At 37.7% G+C, this 20,276-nt stretch overlaps 4 protein-coding genes across 4 annotated transcripts; 3 read left to right on the top strand and 1 right to left on the bottom strand.

Annotated features, from left to right (window-relative positions):
* The first annotated feature begins 977 nt into the window (after positions 1-977).
* LOC134672209 (integumentary mucin C.1-like) lies at positions 978-11,847 on the top strand. The gene is made up of 5 exons (XM_063530109.1): positions 978-1,114; positions 1,402-1,629; positions 2,108-2,519; positions 2,965-3,162; positions 11,097-11,847. Exons 1-5 carry the CDS (start codon positions 1,085-1,087, stop codon positions 11,765-11,767), a joined length of 1,539 nt encoding a protein of 512 aa, XP_063386179.1. The 5' UTR covers positions 978-1,084; the 3' UTR covers positions 11,768-11,847.
* LOC134672304 (uncharacterized) lies at positions 4,311-5,364 on the top strand. Its single transcript, XM_063530199.1, has 2 exons — positions 4,311-4,488; positions 4,968-5,364. The coding sequence occupies exons 1-2, from the start codon at positions 4,465-4,467 to the stop codon at positions 5,343-5,345; spliced, it is 402 nt and encodes a 133-aa protein (XP_063386269.1). The 5' UTR covers positions 4,311-4,464; the 3' UTR covers positions 5,346-5,364.
* Positions 11,848-12,922: 1,075 nt separating the features above from the next.
* Positions 12,923-15,393, top strand: LOC134672305 (putative nuclease HARBI1). The gene is made up of 5 exons (XM_063530200.1): positions 12,923-13,209; positions 13,570-13,705; positions 13,833-13,974; positions 14,068-14,352; positions 15,200-15,393. Exons 1-5 carry the CDS (start codon positions 13,100-13,102, stop codon positions 15,307-15,309), a joined length of 783 nt encoding a protein of 260 aa, XP_063386270.1. The 5' UTR covers positions 12,923-13,099; the 3' UTR covers positions 15,310-15,393.
* An 11-nt stretch (positions 15,394-15,404) lies between these two features.
* LOC134672210 (uncharacterized) lies at positions 15,405-18,328 on the bottom strand. The gene is made up of 5 exons (XM_063530110.1): positions 18,009-18,328; positions 17,779-17,911; positions 17,351-17,533; positions 16,673-16,772; positions 15,405-15,892 (listed from the first exon to the last, which is right to left on the bottom strand). The coding sequence occupies exons 1-5, from the start codon at positions 18,056-18,058 to the stop codon at positions 15,405-15,407; spliced, it is 954 nt and encodes a 317-aa protein (XP_063386180.1). The 5' UTR covers positions 18,059-18,328.
* Positions 18,329-20,276: the final 1,948 nt, after the last annotated feature.

Here is a 20,276-nt window from a genome sequence, read left to right on the forward strand (position 1 = left end):
ATAATCAATAACAAACTTAGAATAAAATGTAACTTAAAATTAAAACTAAAAAAAACTGTTTTAATTTTAGTGATTGTAATTTTTTTTGTATCTTTTACGTGTAATAAAATTTAATTTTTATTTAAGTATTTACACTTTTAAGACACTTTATATTTAGCAAAAAAATAGATAGGTAGGTATAGGTACTACTAGTATATGTATACAACAGCTTACCAGCATACATTAATCTTCGATACCCGCACTCGATTCTACCACCACGGGGCTGACACATGTCTGGCACAACATTAATATTGTGACCCACAGAACTATACGCACAAATCATTAAAAATGTGGTTATAAACGCACCGTCAAGTCTCATTGGAACTATTGAATTTTGCCTGGATTATTTCTTTTTAAAACATTACATTGTGACGCACTATCAGACATCACTTCTGTGCTTACTCGTACTGATTGCTCGTCATGTTATCGTATACAGTTGATGTTAAATAAGTCAAAATATAGTCTTGTGAATAAATTTGCTGTCCCTTTTGCACTTGTGAAATATTCATGTAATAATATGTTGTGATGTCTTTTGTTCGCTTCAAATATCTTTAACGATTGGTTAAATCATATCTTTATTCTGTACAACCATATAATTAGGACTAATGATCATTATGACAAAAAATATTAGGGAATGCATAAATAGGAGAAAAAAGATTACATGTAGAATATGTGGGCCATAGTTGTAGTACTAGACTAGAGTTGGATTTTACGGCATCTAATAATCGTATCCGTGATTTAACTAACTAAAAATGATTTAAAAATATACACAGGTACTTAATGGTTTCTAGTATAGTAAGTCTTAGAATCAAGTAGATTCATTTGTTTTCTGTTCTGTTATCTAAACGATTAAAATTGTTTAATAGTTTTAGATTTTACAATTAGATTTATCTCAGTTAGGAATAACACTGGTAAAATTAGTGTGTAAGCTAATCATTTAATCAATCATGTTTTTTATAATTTAATATTTTTAATTTATATTATTATTGGTTTATGCTGATTGCTGAATTAATTAAAGTATCCATCAAGCGTAACCAGAAGGGACATGAAAAGCTACGATGTCAGTATACTTATGGTAAGTTAAACGTATTGTTTGAAATGTGCACTTTTGAATAAAATTACAAATAAATATGTACCTTTAATATCATAAGCGTCAAATATTCGATGTCAATTTTATTATTCTTATTGAAATAAGAAAATGATATATTTAATTGTAAATATTTTCAAGGAAGAAAACCCCGTGCTTAATCATTTTTTTTAACCACGAAAAAAAATTATACCAATTTTTTTGTCACCCGTCATTAAGATAAATATAATTATCTAATATCCAGATTAACCAGTCATATTTTTCGAACTTCCTAGATGACTGTAACTCTAGCATACAGCGCCCCTATTGAATACGAGTATGTCTCCATCGAAGTCACTCCAAGTAAACCGATCGAAAGACAAAATGGCGACGCCAATTCGGGAATCTGCTGTCAATCTGGCTCTCAGAGTTGTTGCCCTTACGACTACGACGACTCGTGTGAGACTGCAAGCAACAGAACCTTATGTGGTTACAATAAAAACCAGAAAAAATCTGATGAAATGGTATGCTTTTTGGTTAAGTTTGAAGTTTAATCTTGAAACTTATTAATCACGCCAGAAAAATAACGGGACAAGAGTAAAATCATACAATTCTATCTATATATTTCCCAATGTTCGTTTTGTCTGACTTTTTCTGTTATTACTTACTGATATTGTATTTTTACTAAAATCTACTTTATTCAAGTGAAAGACACATTAAAAACAAAGCTTATACCATACATAGTTAGTTGTTTACATTTTACAGGGCGTGTATCAAGAAAAGATAACGAGAAAAATTAAGATTTAATGCTTTATTATGAGGTTATTCATACCTCTTCTTGAATTGCCTTCTTTTCACTTCGTTGACTTTAATAACACATTTAGTTTTCTTTTTTTTTTCACTGCACTATATATAGAACTAGCGCCCTGTAAAAGGTTAAATACAAATAATTAACTATAAGTAATTACAGATGTTCTAATGCTAAAAAGCTACCTCTTTCAGGCAAGCGTAACCATATACGGTCTTCCTTGTCGAATAAACGATGATCGTCTCGAGTGTGGATATAACGGGCTTTATATACCCGATCAGAGACCAATATTTGTAAATAAAATTCTTCCAATCAACCCGGACTGCTGCAGTTGTTGTAACCAAGAAACTACTAAAGAAGTAACTAGCGAAGCAACAACAACGAATCCTGATTGCTGCAATTGTTGTAACCAGGAAACTACTAAAGAAGTAGCTAGCGAAGCAACTACAATACCAACAACAACAAAAACAACGGAAGCAACTACTGTAGCTACCAAAGCCAGAGTTGAAACTACAACATTCACCACTACCACCACTAGCACCACTACCACTACTACCACTACTACCACCACTACACCAAAACCTGCCACTACAACCACCAAATATGGTATTTTATTTTTATTATTTGATTAGGGAAAGAAGGATCAAAGTCCAATGGCGTTCTAAAAGTTTTAATCATAATGGCAGTAAATGTACTGACTACATAATTTACTTTGACAGTACTTATTCCTCTAGTATAAATTCGCTTTGGTAATAGTAAGTGTTGTCTATCGAGATTCTTAGTTATATTTTGTTAAATTTTAATGTAACTTCAATTAATCAATCAATCAATCAAGCATTTTATTCCTGGTAAACTTAAAGCTAAGATTACATACAAAAGTATAACTAAAAACTACAGATATTAATAAAATTGGTAAGCGTTAAAGTTTACCACGAAAATGGGCTCGCCTACTATAATACTGACCCGAAAGTCAGCGCTGATCTTCCGGCGAGACCATTTTGTGGGCCACGAACCCACCGTGCAACATTGGTATAAAATACTGTATTTTCAGAAACAACTACAAGGTACAAGAAGTTGGCTTCTTTATCGACCAAGTTGGTCATTACATCGTCCAATCAGCCAGCGACTACAGTGACAACGACCAATCAGCCACCGACATCATGCGTGACAGTGGAGGAGAGATGTGTTATCTCTTATGACAGTCCTTGCATACCGGTATTGCCTTGTCAGCAAGATTCGGGCGATGATAGCGAATAAGAAGCAAGCATTTGACGTTTATAAACTAGGCGTAACTAATGTAACTATTAAATTAAAATGTTTGAAGAACTCCTAATTTTTTTTTTGCACTCCTTTTTTAGAACTCCTAATTTATATGCAAAAAAAGACCTAAATGCCTTACATCATTTTGGAAAAGAGCGGATACTCTTCAAACTGCTGGACCGATTTCTATCAAACATAGCTAAGAACCACCGCAAGGAAACTCACTTTCATGTAAGAAAGACCACATCGAAATCGGTCCATCCGTTGGAGAGCTACGATGCCACAGACAGATAGACAGACAGACTCCTCTATTTGCGTCGGGGGGTTAAAAACTATACTAATGTAGTGTAGCCCCTCTCTGATTGGACCGTACGATCAATTCTAACAAACTATCACCGGTGGTAATTTGTCTTACAAAATGGGGGCAATTTGCCCTATCCTCCTTTAATCCAGCCAGACGAGAAAAAAATCCAAAAATTGTCCGTGAAATTTGAATTCTGTAGTGCATAGTGTAGTGTGCGTAGGAAATAAAGTTGATTTTGCTATTTAAAAATATAACGAAACAAAAGAAATGCAACCCTTTTCCGATTGAACATGATTTAAATTTTATCGAACTGCGTTCAGAATCTGTATTCATGTTTTAGCATACAATTAGTATCATTCTCTTGCCCTTGTCCCATTCACTTGGGGTCGGCGCAGCATGTCTTTCTCTTCCACACCTCTCTGTCACCCGTCATCTCATCATTCACAATAAAATTAAACAATTAGTATAAATTTGCTATTAATTAGTATAACAATAATAAATTTTGAATGTACAGTCGAGTGCATAAAGATGTATAGATTTCTTCAACTTAACCCATTGCGATAAGGTGAAAAAACTTATAAATATTTATGCACTCGACTGTACATAAACGTTTATTTAAAACTGCAAGCGCAATAGGTACCTAACAAAATAATACTTGATGTGCAAATATCCGGAATGTATGAAAGCTACATAAATTGCTGTATTTTGTAATGCTTCTCTTATTGTTAATTGAAAAATAATTATAGTATATAATTTTTTTCATTGTTATTTATGGTTACACATATTTTAAAATTTTAACATGTGGTAGCAATAATTGTCTCATTCGAAGAAATTCCCTTGTATATCCATATAATGGAACATACAATTGTATGTCGATTACAAAATTGCATGCCTCACTAATACATACTGTAATGCCGTTGGATTTATAGCTTTGAGAATTTAATTGAAATACAACTTAAATGGAAATGAAATAAAAACCACATCACCATGACATCCATCAGTATTTTTATGGTAAGTATCTATAACAAACCTTGTACTTTTTGATTTTCCATTTCCCAACCCATTCCAAACCCAGCTTCTTAGCCCCCCCCCCCACATCTGGCGTCTTTCGAGTGTCGGCGTCTACAATTCTATGGCCGACGTCGACGCAACGTCGACGCAGCGTCGACGCAACTGCGCAGCGACGTCATTTTCCATAGCGCTGGACCGACGCCGACAGACGCCGACGCTCGAAAGACGCCAGATGTGGGGGGGCCCTTATATATGGCTCCTCTACACGATGGGCCAGCGCCGGCCACTCCAGGGGACGCAGCCATGCGGTAGAATGAGATAGCAATATCACTTGCTCCCTCTAACGCATTAATGCGTCCCTTGGTATGGCCCGCCTTGGCCCATCCCATCGTGTAGAGGAGCCCTTACACTGTAATGCTACATCTGAGTTCACATTCCTACTATTTTGGGAGATGTGGATTACTTTGTTTTATTTTCAGATGAGCGTGGCTTTAACCTACAGTGCTCCCTTTCAAAATAGCACGGTTTCCCTGAATTCTACAACTAGTTCCACTTTGAATGACTCAACAACTGCGGACAAACCTATCCTTCGGAATCTGGAAGACAATACTCCAGGAAAGTGCTGCACTGATCCGTCAAAAAAGTGTTGCCCGTACGATTATGATGTGAATAAATGTGAAAGCATAGACAGCAGGAAGCTGTGTGGATATAACAAGAATCAGAAGAAACCTGATAGGGTTCCAGTTCACGTTACCAAGATGGGTCTGGATTGTAGAATTGTAGAGGAACGCGTTGAGTGTGGATATGAGAAAGGAACTGACATTCCGAATACGGAATCTAATACTAAACCTCAATAAATTTCGTATCTGTAGAAATAGTCACACCTGGACGCTTTTCTGTTTCGCCCTATGGTTGACTGGTAGAGGATGTCTATAGCGGCATTAAGTCCGCCTGTTGTACTTTTTGTATGTGCAATAAAGTTTAAAAATAAATAAATATATAGTCACTATATTCAGTGCTGTAACTAAAAATTGCAGAAAATATTATAATATTTATAACCATTAAAAACTGCTTTATCTAGATTTAGCAATGTACCTATCCTTAGGCTTTCAAACTCTTAAAACACTTAGTTTTGTTGGACTGTACTGGCAAATATATAAGTGTATCATTATAGAACTGTCACTTATTTATACATTTATACAAATAACTATGTAACACATTGATTATTTTATTTAAGAGCCATAAAGATGCCCATGTTTTGTAGACATGCACAATTAAACAAGTTATAATAGTAATAGTCCGGGAGCCGGCTGCATGAAACAAACCTCATCAAAAAATAGAATATACCTACCCTGTAGAGGTACCTGACATTTAGTAGATTCCAACGCACTTGGTCGGCCTAGGCTTAACCTGGCAGATTTTGTACAAATGGCAAAAACGTTGGACAAAAATTCATCAAAAAAAACCTCATCGAAAAATAGAATGAAACTTGTATGGTAGGATACCTGACCTTGAGGACAGTAAAAAAAAAGTGGTCGGCCTCACCTTAGCCTGGCAGTTTTTGCAGTCCGACCAGATTTATTGGGTCACGTGAGAGCTACAATTTACCTCATCGAAAAATAGAATGAAACAAACGGATTATAATAGCTAAAATAAGCCTGTTGACGTATGTCTTGGTCGGCCTCACCTTAACCTGGCAGTTTTTGCAGTCCGACCAGATTTATAAAAAAATCATCAAAAAATTTTTATCGATAAATCGTATGAAACTTGTATGGTACGATAGCTGTCTTTGAGGACAGTAAAAAAAAAAATGGTCGGCCAAATCCTGTGTTTGCAGGTTCCTGTGTCCGACCAATTTTGTGGTACCACGTGAGAGCTACAATTTACCTCATTGAAAAATAGAATGAAACAAACGGATTATAATAGCTTAAATAAGCCTGTTGACGTATGTGTTGGTCGGCCTCACCTTAACCTGGCAGATTTTGCAGTCCGGCCAAATTTATAAAAAAATCATCAAAAAATTTTTATCGAAAAATCGTGTGAAACTTGTATGGTACGATAGCTGCCTTTGAGGACAGTAATAAAAAAATGGTCGGCCAAATCCTGTGTTTGCAGGTTCCTGTGTCCGACCAATTTTGTGGTACCAAGTGAGAGCTACAATTTACCTCATCGAAAAATAGAATGAAACAAACGGATTATAATAGCTTAAATAAGCCTGTTGACGTATGTCTTGGTCGGCCTCACCTTAACCTGGCAGTTTTTGCAGTCCGACCATATTTATAAAAAAATCATCAAAAAATTTTTATCGATAAATCGTATGAAACTTGTATGGTACGATAGCAGCTGCCTTCGAGGACAGTAAAAAAAAATGGTCGGCCAAATCCTGTGTTGGCAGGTTCCTGTCTCCGACCAATTTTGTGGTACCACGTGAGAGTTACAATTTACCACATCGAAAAATAGAATGAAACAAACGGATTATAATAGCTTAAATAAGCCTGTTGACGTATGTCTTGGTCGGCCTCACCTTAACCTGGCAGTTTTTGCAGTCCGACCAGATTTATAAAAAAATCATCAAAAATTTTTTATCGATAAATCGTATGAAACTTGTATGGTACGATAGCTGCCTTCGAGGACAGTAAAAAAAAATGGTCGGCCAAATCCTGTGTTGGCAGGTTCCTGTCTCCGACCAATTTTGTGGTACCACGTGAGAGTTACAATTTACCACATCGAAAAATAGAATGAAACAAACGGATTATAATAGCTAAAATAACCCTGTTGACGTATGGCTTGTTACGGGCGGCTTTCATAAATTCAATGTGGCAGTGTGCGGCAGAATCCACTTGCATCAAATTTGATGCAACACATTGTGACTGGACATTAAGAGATGAAATGTATAAGATCAAATGGTTTGAAGGACACATAACGCCTTTGCGAGTCGAAGAAATAACAATAAGATAATCACTTAATATATGTGAGGTTATCTTGTGTATTTTTATTTATTTATATTTATTGAGAAGTTCAACAGCGTTTACATTAAATAATATACAAAAAACATGAGAACTTATAGCATAGCCAATAACAGAACTTCCTGTAATTTATACATAATAAAAAATCATCTGTGGGTAGACTTGTAACTTGTGCTGTACAAGAATCGTAAATATAACTTAATTTGTAAGTCTTTAAGGTACAAGGAAAAAGAGAAAAAATTAATAATAACTGTAAACTGGAAAAAAAAACCTAAAATAGTAGGTATAGCTCTAATTTTGCGTAAACAATAAATAAAAAATAGTAAAATAAAAATACATACAGTACCTACATAAACGAGCGAATCTATTAGTTTGTATGCATTTATTGGAATTTATGTGTTCGTGTGTGTGTGTGTGTGTGTATGTGTGTAAGTGGGTGTGATAGTGCGTGACTACCAGGAAAGTTGCTTTGCAATTTGTGATTTGAAAACACGTCTGGAGGAGAAGAAAGGGTCAATGTTTTGGAACGATGTATTATAGGTACGTGCGATTCTACTCAGAATTTAATAGAATAGAATTTTGGCCATAATTGGTACGATGACAGGGAATATGGAATAGTGTGGTGTGACGAGTTCGGCGCGTGGGAGCGCGGAGCCCTAACTGTGACAGCAATCCAACGCAGTCTAGATGCCCGTTGAAAACATCGTGGAGGAACATTTTACCATTTATTTAAATTTTGGAAGGATCACGTGCAGTTTTTCCTCTTATATTACAAGTGTTCGATTGAAAACTAAGCTTTGGTGTATACCTGGATCACCTGCACGTACAAGAAGGCGTTTCATATACGCCCGCCCATCAGATAGGTACACAAAGTCATGATGCGTATGGAATACAGCATGTGTGGTCCTATTCTAGCTGTCACGTGGTATCACAAATTTGGTCGGACTGCAAAAACTGCCAGGCTACGGTGAGGCCGACCAAGCCATACGTCAACAGGTTTATTTTAGGTATTATAATCCGTTTGTTTCATTCTATTTTTCGATGAGGTAAATTGTAGCTCTCACGTGGTACCACAAAATTGGTCGGACACAGGAACCTGCCAACACAGGATTTGGCCAACCACTTTTTTATTACTGTCCTCAAAGGCAGCTATCGTACCATACAAGTTTCACACGATTTTTCGATAAAAAATTTTTGATGATTTTTTTATAAATTTGGCCGGACTGCAAAAACTGCCAGGTTAAGGTGAGGCCGACCAAGACATACGTCAACAGGCTTATTTAAGCTATTATAATCCGTTTGTTTCATTCTATTTTTCGATGAGGTAAATTGTAGCTCTCACGTGGTACCACAAAATTGGTCGGACACAGGAACCTGCAAACACAGGATTTGGCCGACCATTTTTTTTACTGTCCTCAAAGGCAGCTATCGTACCATACAAGTTTCATACGATTTTTCGATAAAAAAATTTTGATGATTTTTTCATAGACCTACGTCAACAGGCTTATTTTAGCTATTATCATCCGTTTGTTTCATTCTATTTTTTGTTGAGGTAAATTGTAGCTCTCACGTGGTACCACAAAATTGGTCGGACACAGGAACCTGCCAACACAGGATTTGGCCAACCACTTTTTTATTACTGTCCTCAAAGGCAGCTATCGTACCATACAAGTTTCACACGATTTTTCGATAAAAATTTTTTGATGATTTTTTTATAAATTTGGCCGGACTGCAAAAACTGCCAGGTTAAGGTGAGGCCGACCAAGACATACGTCAACAGGCTTATTTAAGCTATTATAATCCGTTTGTTTCATTCTATTTTTCGATGAGGTAAATTGTAGCTCTCACGTGGTACCACAAAATTGGTCGGACACAGGAACCTGCAAACACAGGATTTGGCCGACCATTTTTTTTTACTGTCCTCAAAGGCAGCTATCGTACCATACAAGTTTCATACGATTTTTCGATAAAAAAATTTTGATGATTTTTTCATAAATTTGGTCGGACTGCAAAAACTGCCAGGTTAAGGTGAGGCCGACCAAGACATACGTCAACAGGCTTATTTTAGCTATTATAATCCGTTTGTTTCATTCTATTTTTCGATGAGGTAAATTGTAGCTCTTACGTGGTACCACAAAATTGGTCGGACACAGGAACCTGCCAACACAGGATTTGGCCGACCACTTTTTTTTTTACTGTTCTCAAAGGCAGCTATCGTACCATACAAGTTTCATACGATTTTTCGATAAAAAATTTTTGATGATTTTTTTATAAAACTGGTCGGACTGCAAAAACTGCCAGGTTAAGGTGAGGCCGACCAAGACATACGTCGACAGGCTTATTTTAGCTATTATAATCCGTTTGTTTCATTCTATTTTTCGATGAGGTAAATTGTAGCTCTCACGTGACCCAATAAATCTGGTCGGACTGCAAAAACTGCCAGGCTAAGGTGAGGCCGACCACTTTTTTTTACTGTCCTCAAGGTCAGGTATCCTACCATACAAGTTTCATTCTATTTTTCGATGAGGTTTTTTTTGATGAATTTTTGTCCAACGTTTTTGCCATTTGTACAAAATCTGCCAGGTTAAGCCTAGGCCGACCAAGTGCGTTGGAATCTACTAAATGTCAGGTACCTCTACAGGGTAGGTATATTCTATTTTTTGATGAGGTTTGTTTCATGCAGCCGGCTCCCGGACTATAAGCTTCTACATAAAATAAGAGTTTTATAATCACTTTTTCCAGAAGATTAAGTTGCCTTCTTATCAATAGTGAGTTGGCGAGACATGAAAGGCCGCCGTATCACTATTTTTATGGTATGGTGTATTTTTATGAATTACTTTACAATGCAACATTCTTTCAATTACAAACGAGTTATCCTCAGTCAGTCTCCACTCAACATTGCCAGTGTTTTTCTCCAGGCGTCTCAGTCTCAGCTGCTCGTTCAGCTCGTTGAACCATGCTGATTTGCCGGTATATCGAGACATATTATGGCTATCCCATTAGTTAGACATCAGCCTCTCGATTTTTGGTCTTTTTCTAATTTAATTTTGTAACTTGTTATAAATATTTTAATACCAAAAACTACTCGGTGACATTATTCTACAATTTATTTTTAGATGAGCATGACTCTTGCGTATAGTGCTCCAACCAGGACATTTATGGCTACCGTGAACGTCTCTGCGAGTTCTACGACCTACTCTCCTACAACTACTTCAGACTTGCCGCAAGGACTCACACCAGGCAAACATAATCTTCGCAGTGAAACAGACAACACGCCTGGACGATGCTGTTCCTCTGACTTATCAAAGAGGTGCTGTCCTTATGACTATAATAACAACAAATGTGAGATCTCTGACAACAGGACATTGTGTGGTTACAATAAAAATCAGGAAAAACCTACAGTTATTGAGACGACGACAGTTAAGTATGGTCTTATTTGTTGGCCTATAAATGATCGCTTAGAGTGTGGATATGATAAAGGATCTGTTACTGACCAGTCTACACAAGAACTCACGACAAAACCAAAAATTTCTACGACAGTAACTACAGAAAGGATTACATCTAAAGCTACGATAAAAACTAGCACCGAAACTACAGCAAAGACTACCATTACCACGACTAAACGTACCACTGCAACTCCAGAAAAAACCACTAGCACCACGCCTAAACCCAAAACTGAGACTACACGACAATCCACTGCTACAAGACAAACTACTGTTGAAAAACCCACTACTCAAACTGCTATAAATATCCCAGGCAACTGTTGTTCCTCTAACTTTTCAAAAAGTTGCTGCCCCTACGACTATGATGATAGCAAATGTGACATTTCCGACAACAGGACGGTGTGTGGTTACAATAAAAACCAGAAGAAGCCGAACGATAATGAAGCGACTAAGCAATTTACTAAGCAAGGGCTAAATTGTGAAAACAGAGACGAGCGAGTGGAGTGTGAATATAATAAACGGTCTGACGTTACCGATAGTTTTACTTCTTCAACTAAATCACACTCATATGAGCTTCTAGACCATAAGAAACGAAAAACAAAACGAAAAACGAAACGAATTCAAGAAACTACTTCAAAAGTTACAAAAGCAAGTACCACGACAGCTGCGAAAGAAATTAAAACAACAACAACACAACGGGCCAGCTACGAAACAACAACGATAGCTACGAAAGTAATTAAAACAACAACAACACAACGCGTAAAGCCGAAGAGAACAACAGAACGTCGCACTACCATTGAATGTGTGGTGATTCACTCGAAGAAGGCTTGTCGCGTTATTCGTCTCGATGAAGAATTAAATTATGACTAAAGCTATTGTGCCAATGAAGGAAATGTTTGTGAATTCGTACATACTTCACACACTCTAGTAACACCTAACTACCTACCTATTTTATGTGGTATAACGATAAATGTGACGTCCCACGGTAAAGGTTCCTTATAGCGGTTGGCGCTTACGCTATTATTAACGCCGCTCCAATATTATTCAGGCGCTATGCGACGTAAGCGCCAGCCGCCATAAGGTACCTTGCACGTGGCACGTCACACATATGTATGTAGATGCTCCATATAGAAGTTCTAAGTTAATCAGGTGAAATGTTATTCAATAAACAAGAGTATGTCGGGTCACGCTCAGTGTAGTTGCCAATCCGTCACAACATATCTTGAACGGGTGCTATTAGTATTTTCATGTACAGTCACCTGCAATAATATGTTACACAACGAAGGCAGCAAAAGTATCTGACACGATCTTATTTGTAGAGCCATAAGATCGTGTCACATATTTTTGCGGCCTTCGAAAAGTAACATAATATTGCACGTGACTGTACATAACAATGAAAAGGGAGTACGGTTACGTAGGCGACCGAAAGAACTGTACCATTACCATGAGTTTACAGTGACGATGCTCGCTAGCGACTGCGTAAATGATTTCTATGGAGAATAGTACAGCGCCGTCGGCGGTCACTCATAGAACTAAAAATCGGCAGTATGAGTTCAACGCTAGCGATTACTTTTCGATAGGTATTTTACCTAGCTCGCTAGCGAGTAACGTTTGTAGCTGTTGCCTATAGAAATTGGTACCATGAGTCACATTTTTGACATACGCTACCGAGCAATACGTTATCGACTGTAGTAATCTATTTCACTGGCATATTGGAGCGTGAAAACTTATTAGAATTCGTGTTATAGTATATTTTCTTATCATTATTTATGTAAATAATGTCAGCAAGGCATTATTTGGCATGGGATATGTTAGCGAAAGCTGCATATGAAGACGAACGACGTGAACAAGGAAAATATCAAGCCGATATGAGAAACATATTAAGAAACCCACTTCAACACATAAGTGAGAATAATTTTATTAAAGAATATAGGCTTAGCAAGGAAGCTTTTGAGGATTTGTGTGATTTGTTAATAAATCATGCGGATTTGAAATCCACTCAAAGAGTGTCAGGGGAATCAAAGTTAAGTATAAATTCTATAAAAGTGTTAAGTACTTATACATTTTATTTGACATTTATGAGTGTTATTTTGTAATTAACCAACAAACTAACTCTTGCAGGTTTTATGTGCATTACTATTTTATGCACAAGGTAGTTACCAACGTGTGACTGGCAAGGCACACCATTTTTCGCAGGAAGCAATGAGTGTTTATATTGAAGAAGTAACAACCGCTTTGAACCACCCCAATATTCTAAAAATGTTTATCAATTTTCCAACCACACGCCAAGAAAGAGATGACATTAGACACAGGTAAAAATAGACGAATCACAACTTAAACTAGGTACTGACGTAATTTACGGCAGTGCCCCCGCCAAGTCGAGCAAAACAAAGAGGCACGGCCGTACCATCCTTTTCTCGAAGCGATTCAGGCCATTTTCGACGTCCTGTAATATTGTGCTGGCTGAAGCTAGAACCCTGAATTTTCATTAATATATAGGGCTTAACATGCTTAAGATATATTCTCAAAAACATTCAATATGTTCATATTGTAGTTTAAGAATTATTGTGCAACAAAGTTCCTTATTTTCGACACTGACTCACTCACTCACGTAATATTCTTTCCTCTTATGACCACAATACAATACCTACAAACCAATCTTCACATTTTAGTTTTTTCAATAAATATGGAATCCCAGGGGTGATAGGAAGCATTGACTGCAGCCACTTCAAGATATTTACACCCAAAAAGGAAGAAGAACACTTATATTTCTGTAGAAAGCATTATCACTCAATGAATGTACAAATGGTAAGTAGGTCTGTTTTTATCTGTATAGGTACCTAACCTACTCCTTAATAAATTTAGATTGACATGTTTATCTAAAAGCTATTTACTTACTACTCGTAATATTATATACAATATATTAATTTTTCAGATATGTGATCAGGATTGTAAAATTTTATCCATTAATGCTAAGTTTGGAGGTGCAGCCCATGATTCTTTCATATGGGAAAATAGTAATGTTAACAATTATATACAGTCTTTACACAGGCGTAATGAAATTGTCTGGCTTTTAGGTAAGACAATATATTTTGAATATAATTTAAATTATGATTAATTTAAAACAGCATTTATTTTTGTCCTTAATAAAAAATATTCCTATTTTACAGGTGATTCTGGTTACCCTCAACGGCCATGGCTGATGACACCATATTTAAACCCAACTCCCAACTCTATTGAAGAAACCTTCAATGCAGCCCACACTTCTGCAAGAGTTGTCATTGAAAACACTTTTGGGCGATTGAAGAACCGTTGGCGCTGTGTACACCGAGATAGAAATTTACATTATAGGCCAGAAAAATGCTCACAAATTATTATAGCATGTTCTGTGCTACACAACATTGCCTTAAAGTACAATGTTCCGGATCCCGAAGAGATATGTGAACAAGATCAAGGTATCTATTATATAAGAAAACAGCACTAATAAAAAGGGCCTTCGGGATGGGATATAGGCTATACATAACTATGTATAGCCAGTATAGCCTATATCCCATCTCGAAGGTCCTTTTTATTAGTATACTAGCTTTTTCCCGCGACTTCATCTGCCTGGAATCAGTAATTTAGGTAGGTATTATTTTATCCAATGTGCGTTTTGTTGATTCCCCATATAAACTTCCACCCCCTTAAAGGATGATTTCTGGGATAAAAACTATTCTATATCCTTCCCCACAACTCAAACCTATCACCATACCAAATTTCATTTAAATCTGTTCAGCGGTTATTGATTGCCCATACAAATTTCCACCCCCTTTAGGGATTCTGAGATAAAAAGTATCCTATGTCCTTCCCCGGGAGTCAAACTACCCCTATACTAAATTTCAACTAAACCGGTTCAGCGGTTTAAGCGTGAAAAGGTAACAGACAGACACACTTTCGCATTTTTAATATTATATTATTATTACTAGCTTTTGCCCGCGACTTCGTCTGCGTGGAATCAGTAATCTTGTTAGCTATTATTTTGTCCAAAAGGACCGTTTGTCCTTCCCCGGGATTCAAACAATCTCTATACCAAATTTCATCTAAATCGGTTCAGCGGTTTAAGCGTGAAGAGGTAACAGACAGACAGACAGACTTCCTTTTATAATATTCGTATGGATAGTATGGATATACCTACTGGTGAAAGAATGTATGAAATCGGATAGGAACCTAGTTTAGGATAACATACAAAACTTCAAGATTACATTTTTATAATATTAGTATATAAAATAAATAATTACCTATAGAAGAGCTCTCTCTTTTCAGAATTTCATCGAGAGGAAGTGGTGTTGGAAGATGGAGGTGCTAGCGAATTATTAATGGGGAGAGCACTACGGGATCAGTTAGCTAGAAGACTTGCATCAAGACGGTCATAGTATAATTGTTTAAGAGTGTAATGTTTGCAAATAGGTACCAAGTATCATTTGTTAAATAGGTAAAACAAAAATATACATACACATTTATAACATTTTTATTTTTTTTCCCAATGACTTACAATTCTATTTCCCAATACTAACAATTGACTAAAACAATCTAACCATCTTTCTTGCATCCTTATCTCTAATTCTCTTAACCTATTCCTCTCCCGCTCTGCCTCCATTTGGAAATTTCGCCATTCACAGTCAGACCTGACGAAGGCTTGCCTTGCCAAATCGGACTGTGTCTGGGTACGAGTACGAGAGGAGAATGTTGGCGTCGGACGTGTTCGCCGCCGCCGTGGCGTAAGTGGTAAGGGCGTAGGACTCTGCGGCGCGTGCTGCCTGCCTCCAGCAGCCATCCGCGCGGCCCGAGTCGCAGGCTCCTGCGCCTGTGTCATGCCGGCCTCACTCCTGTCTAGCATCCGCGCGGCCCGAGTCGCAGACTCCTGCGCCTGTGTCATGCCGGCCTCACTCCTGTCTAGCATCCGCGCGGCCCGAGCCGCAGGCTCCTGCGTCTGTGTCATGCCGGCCTCACTCCTGTCTAGAGGATACAAAGTAATGATAAATCAGTATTTATTGCACATACATACATTCATACCTATTATAAATTGCAGGTTAAAAGAACACCTCTGCAAGATTAGAGTTTAAGTGTGTTGTGGGCAATGGGCTATAATATTACTGAGCAGTACTTACACCTATAAAATGTGTCAATAAATGCAAAATTTATTATCTGCTTCTAAATGAGGTTTAGTAAATAAAACTCTAACTGGGCTGTTAACTATTTCAGGCTCCTCTCTGCCCGCCAAGTCTTGGTTATTCCTGTCCACAGGTAAGGGTGGAAAAACTGGAGGTTGAGCCGATGTCCCTGGCCGATTCCAATCTTCAACATCTGCAATAAAAAATAAAAACAATAAAATAAATACTTGGTAACAAAATTACAACCAAAGAGAGATTGGTCTGTACAGTCAGCTGCAGAGAAAAGGTACCACCCCTGCATAGAAATTTGTATGAAAAGGTGCAAACTGCTAAGCTAATAGTATTGCTGACTGTACATTGATACTGGGCAATAATATTCATACAAAAATATAAATCCAATAATTGTTACACATAAAATCATTGTCATCATAAATGAAGAAAATATATTTGTGCCGCTACCCTTTCCAGGATACCGAGTCGGGACAACCAGCTTTCTAGGCAGAATCAATACCAGCTAGGCTATGGTGACTCTTAACTATGTATGTTGTTAAAATTTTTCTCAGGACATACATTAAATTAATTCCATTGATCTTATTTTTATAGCAACAATGATACGGAAACTCACTGGAACAAGTTTGTTGAGCAAACTCATCATGTAGTATAAAAATAGATGGGCTGTCATCATTATCAAGTGTCGGTAGTACAGCCAGTTCAGTTACTTCTTCCTGTAAAATATTTTAATTTAGGTATGACCATAGAGTAAGATTAAGGGTCGGTTCCACCAAACTGTTCGTATTGTTAAAGAGTTCGCTAAATTTTTATGTATGGAAAGTTTCATAGAAGCGCCTGGGCGCGCCGGCTGACTTTGATCAGTCTGTCAAATGTGGTTGGTGCAACTGGCCCTAAATAAAGAATAACAAACTCCCATAGGACAGCATTCTCTGTGTAGGGGATTAAGTATGGGAGTTCTTACTTTTTATTTTATCCTTAGGGTAACATTCCATTTCTGACCGCAGCTGCACTACTGGTACTTAATGCGTCGCTGTTACTGTCAATTTCCATAGTAAAATGAACAGTAGTGCAGCTGGGTTTGGAAATGGACTGTCACCTTAAGTGTAAGGCCTGAGTGGACGCTCAAGTGGGGAGTGCAGCGGGGCGGGGTGTGCGGATTGCATGTTAAGTAAACAAATGGAAGCGTATAGGAGCAGCCTTAGTACACGCTGCTCAAATTACTTGTGAGCCCGACGCCATGCTGCACACCCCGCCGAAATTGTTATTAAGCATGAAGTACCCATTACCCTACCTCCAGGCCAACCTCCGGAATTTCTACAATGCCTGTAGCTGCCCGTGTCCCTGTTATAGACAGCACCCTCTGCTCTAGGTCGCTTAATTTTATTTTACAAGCAGGACCACCACCAGTTCCTGCTCCAGCTCTGAATATTCGAGCAGCCTTTTTCTTTGTATTGTTCTTCAGGTCACTCCACACCTTCACACCCAACACGCACACACACACACACACACACAAAATCAGTGAAGAGCGAACCAAATGTACATGCAAAGAAAAAAATGTGATGAATGAATAGGTAAATGAAAACATAAATATAAAGCTAATGGGTTATACACACAAAACTTCCGTGAGAGACACACATATTATATATATTAAAACTGACATTACTCCAAACCCGATATTAGTGACCCGTTTTTAATATATTTAATATGTTATACACATACCTTTCTCCACTTATCCGTATTTTTGGTGACGCCTGTCGCATCCGCGTTTAAAAGTTGTGTCAGCTCGGCCCACCGTCGGGTATTGAGCTCCTTCCCATGTGGCCCATCGCTGGGTTTGCTAAGGTCACCATGCCTGTTAACACATGAGATGAGAGGGACCTTAAATCATATTATTATAAACTAGGGAGACTGTATAACTCAAATTAAAGTTAAAGTACATAGATACTTACTTTTCCATGTAGTCAACAAGAAGTTGAAATTGCGACGTACTAGTACGCATTTTTTAGTGTTCCGTACAAAACTTTGTTTACGGAACACTTATGGGATCACTTCGGTCTTGCAAATCAGTTAATTTTGAAGTGAAAACTTCTTTAGCGGCGCTAGGCACTTTTTTTTATACACAGTAACACAATTTACGTCATGCCAGTCGACTCAAACTTAAGTAGAGAACTGTCACATTGAAAAAAGGGCGGGAAACTTCGACCTGTGCGCGCGTCTTTTTTTACATTTAACAAATTTTAAATATTTTTTGTGTTAATAGTGGTCAACTCAGTGTAAATAGTTTGTAAATATCTTTAGTAGTTAGTTTATTATATTTTGTGTATATAAATTCATCATCTAGGTAAGTTTTTAGTGTATATTCACCGCCATGGGCGGTGACGGCGAACCTCACGACCCAGGGGGAGGTGGGCCTCCGGTTTCACATACAATTACTATAGATAACAATAGCTCTGAGAGAGAAATGAAAGAATACCACAGTATGGATACAGATAGCTCAGTATTATCTACCACTGAAGTTAGGAAAAAAAGGACAGCATCCAGGAAGATATGTCGTCACTGTAATAAAAAAAAGCGACATAACAAAGATAAAAATAGGGATAGGGAATCTATTAAGGACAATTGCGATTGTCAGGTTTCCACAAACAATAATGATCGTACGCATTCTCATGCTCCGCTTACAGCCTCTGCTCCTACTCCGGCCCCGGCCCCGGCCCTGGCCTCAGCCACTGCCCCGGCCCCAGCCGTGAATCCTGCTGATATTATCTCCTCTCAGCCCACAGTCACAGTTAGGAAACAATATATTCATTCAGATTGTTCACCTTATATTGTACATGTACAGAAGCAACAAGAATCTCAAAATGATGGCACTTCAATTCATTCAGTTGCTTTTGGCAACTTTTTAAAACGTAACAACTTTAAGAACATTGTTAATGGCAGCGTTAAACGTATTGGTCGCAATAGAGTTTCACTGTCATTTTCAAAGTATGAGGATGCCAACCATTTTCTTCTAGACAGCCGACTGAAGGAGAATAGATATACAGCATTCATCCCATCATTTAATGTTATCAGAATGGGTGTAGTTAAAGGTGTTCCATCTGAAATGTCCTTAGATGAGGTTAAAGAGAGTATAAGTGTACCAGTAGGTTGTGGAGAAGTTCTAAAATTGAGAAGAATCAATTATAAAGTTGTTGTGGATGGCGTTCCAGTGTGGAAGCCATCACAAACTGTCGTTGTAACTTTTGATGGACAGGTTCTACCAAAACGCATTTTTATGTGTTATAACGCTTTGCCGGTCGACCTATATGTTTATCCAACAATCCAGTGCTTTAATTGCTGCCGGTTTGGTCATACACAGGTGCAATGCAGGTCAAAACCCCGCTGCTACAAGTGTGGACAGGGTCACACGGGCTCCTCTTGCACTGTTGAAGAAGATAGTGCATCTTGTTGCCTGTGCTCTGGTCTTCACTTTGCTACCAATAAGGCTCGTTGTCCTGAGTATGAGAGACAAAAAAATATTAAGTTATCTATGGCCCAAAGTGCTATTTCCTATTCTGAGGCATCAAAATTGCACCCTCCTGTGACCAAACCCTATGCAGATGTGGTTATGGCCACTCCGTCATCTCCCCAGACCCAGACAACTAAAAACAATAATTTAGGTATTAATACACAGCATTCACATTCATATAAAAAAACAGTATTTCTTAAGCCTCGCAGTCCGCCAAAACCTCAGAAAGGTTTCGACACTGTCACACATTTTAATCTATCAAAAGATTATAACATGCCGTCTCCTTCTGGAAATGGTAGTGCCATTGCACAACAGTTTAACAAAAAAACTACCAATGAACTCATCTTAGAACTCATACAATTGTTAAGTTTTAATTTACATAATAATCACTCAGAACCGTCCAACGTTGCTCACATTACCAGTCCATACTCTCATGTTTCCTTCAATAATGGCCAACAATTCCAAAATTCTTCAATGGAATTGTCGCAGCATCAATAATAAAAAAAGCGATTTAATCCATTTAATTAAGAAGTATGACCCTTTTGTTATTACCTTATCTGAAACATGGCTCAGGTCTGAGTCATGTTTCAAAGTTCCAGGCTATGCATGCCTCCGCGAAGATAGGTCGGACGGGCATGGTGGTGTAGCCATTCTTGTAAAAAAATCATATCATTTCTCTCATGTTCCATTAGCACCTCATAATAATGAATTT

This window comes from Cydia fagiglandana, chromosome 16, assembly GCF_963556715.1.
Source record: "Cydia fagiglandana chromosome 16, ilCydFagi1.1, whole genome shotgun sequence".
Classification (NCBI taxonomy): domain Eukaryota; kingdom Metazoa; phylum Arthropoda; class Insecta; order Lepidoptera; family Tortricidae; genus Cydia; species Cydia fagiglandana.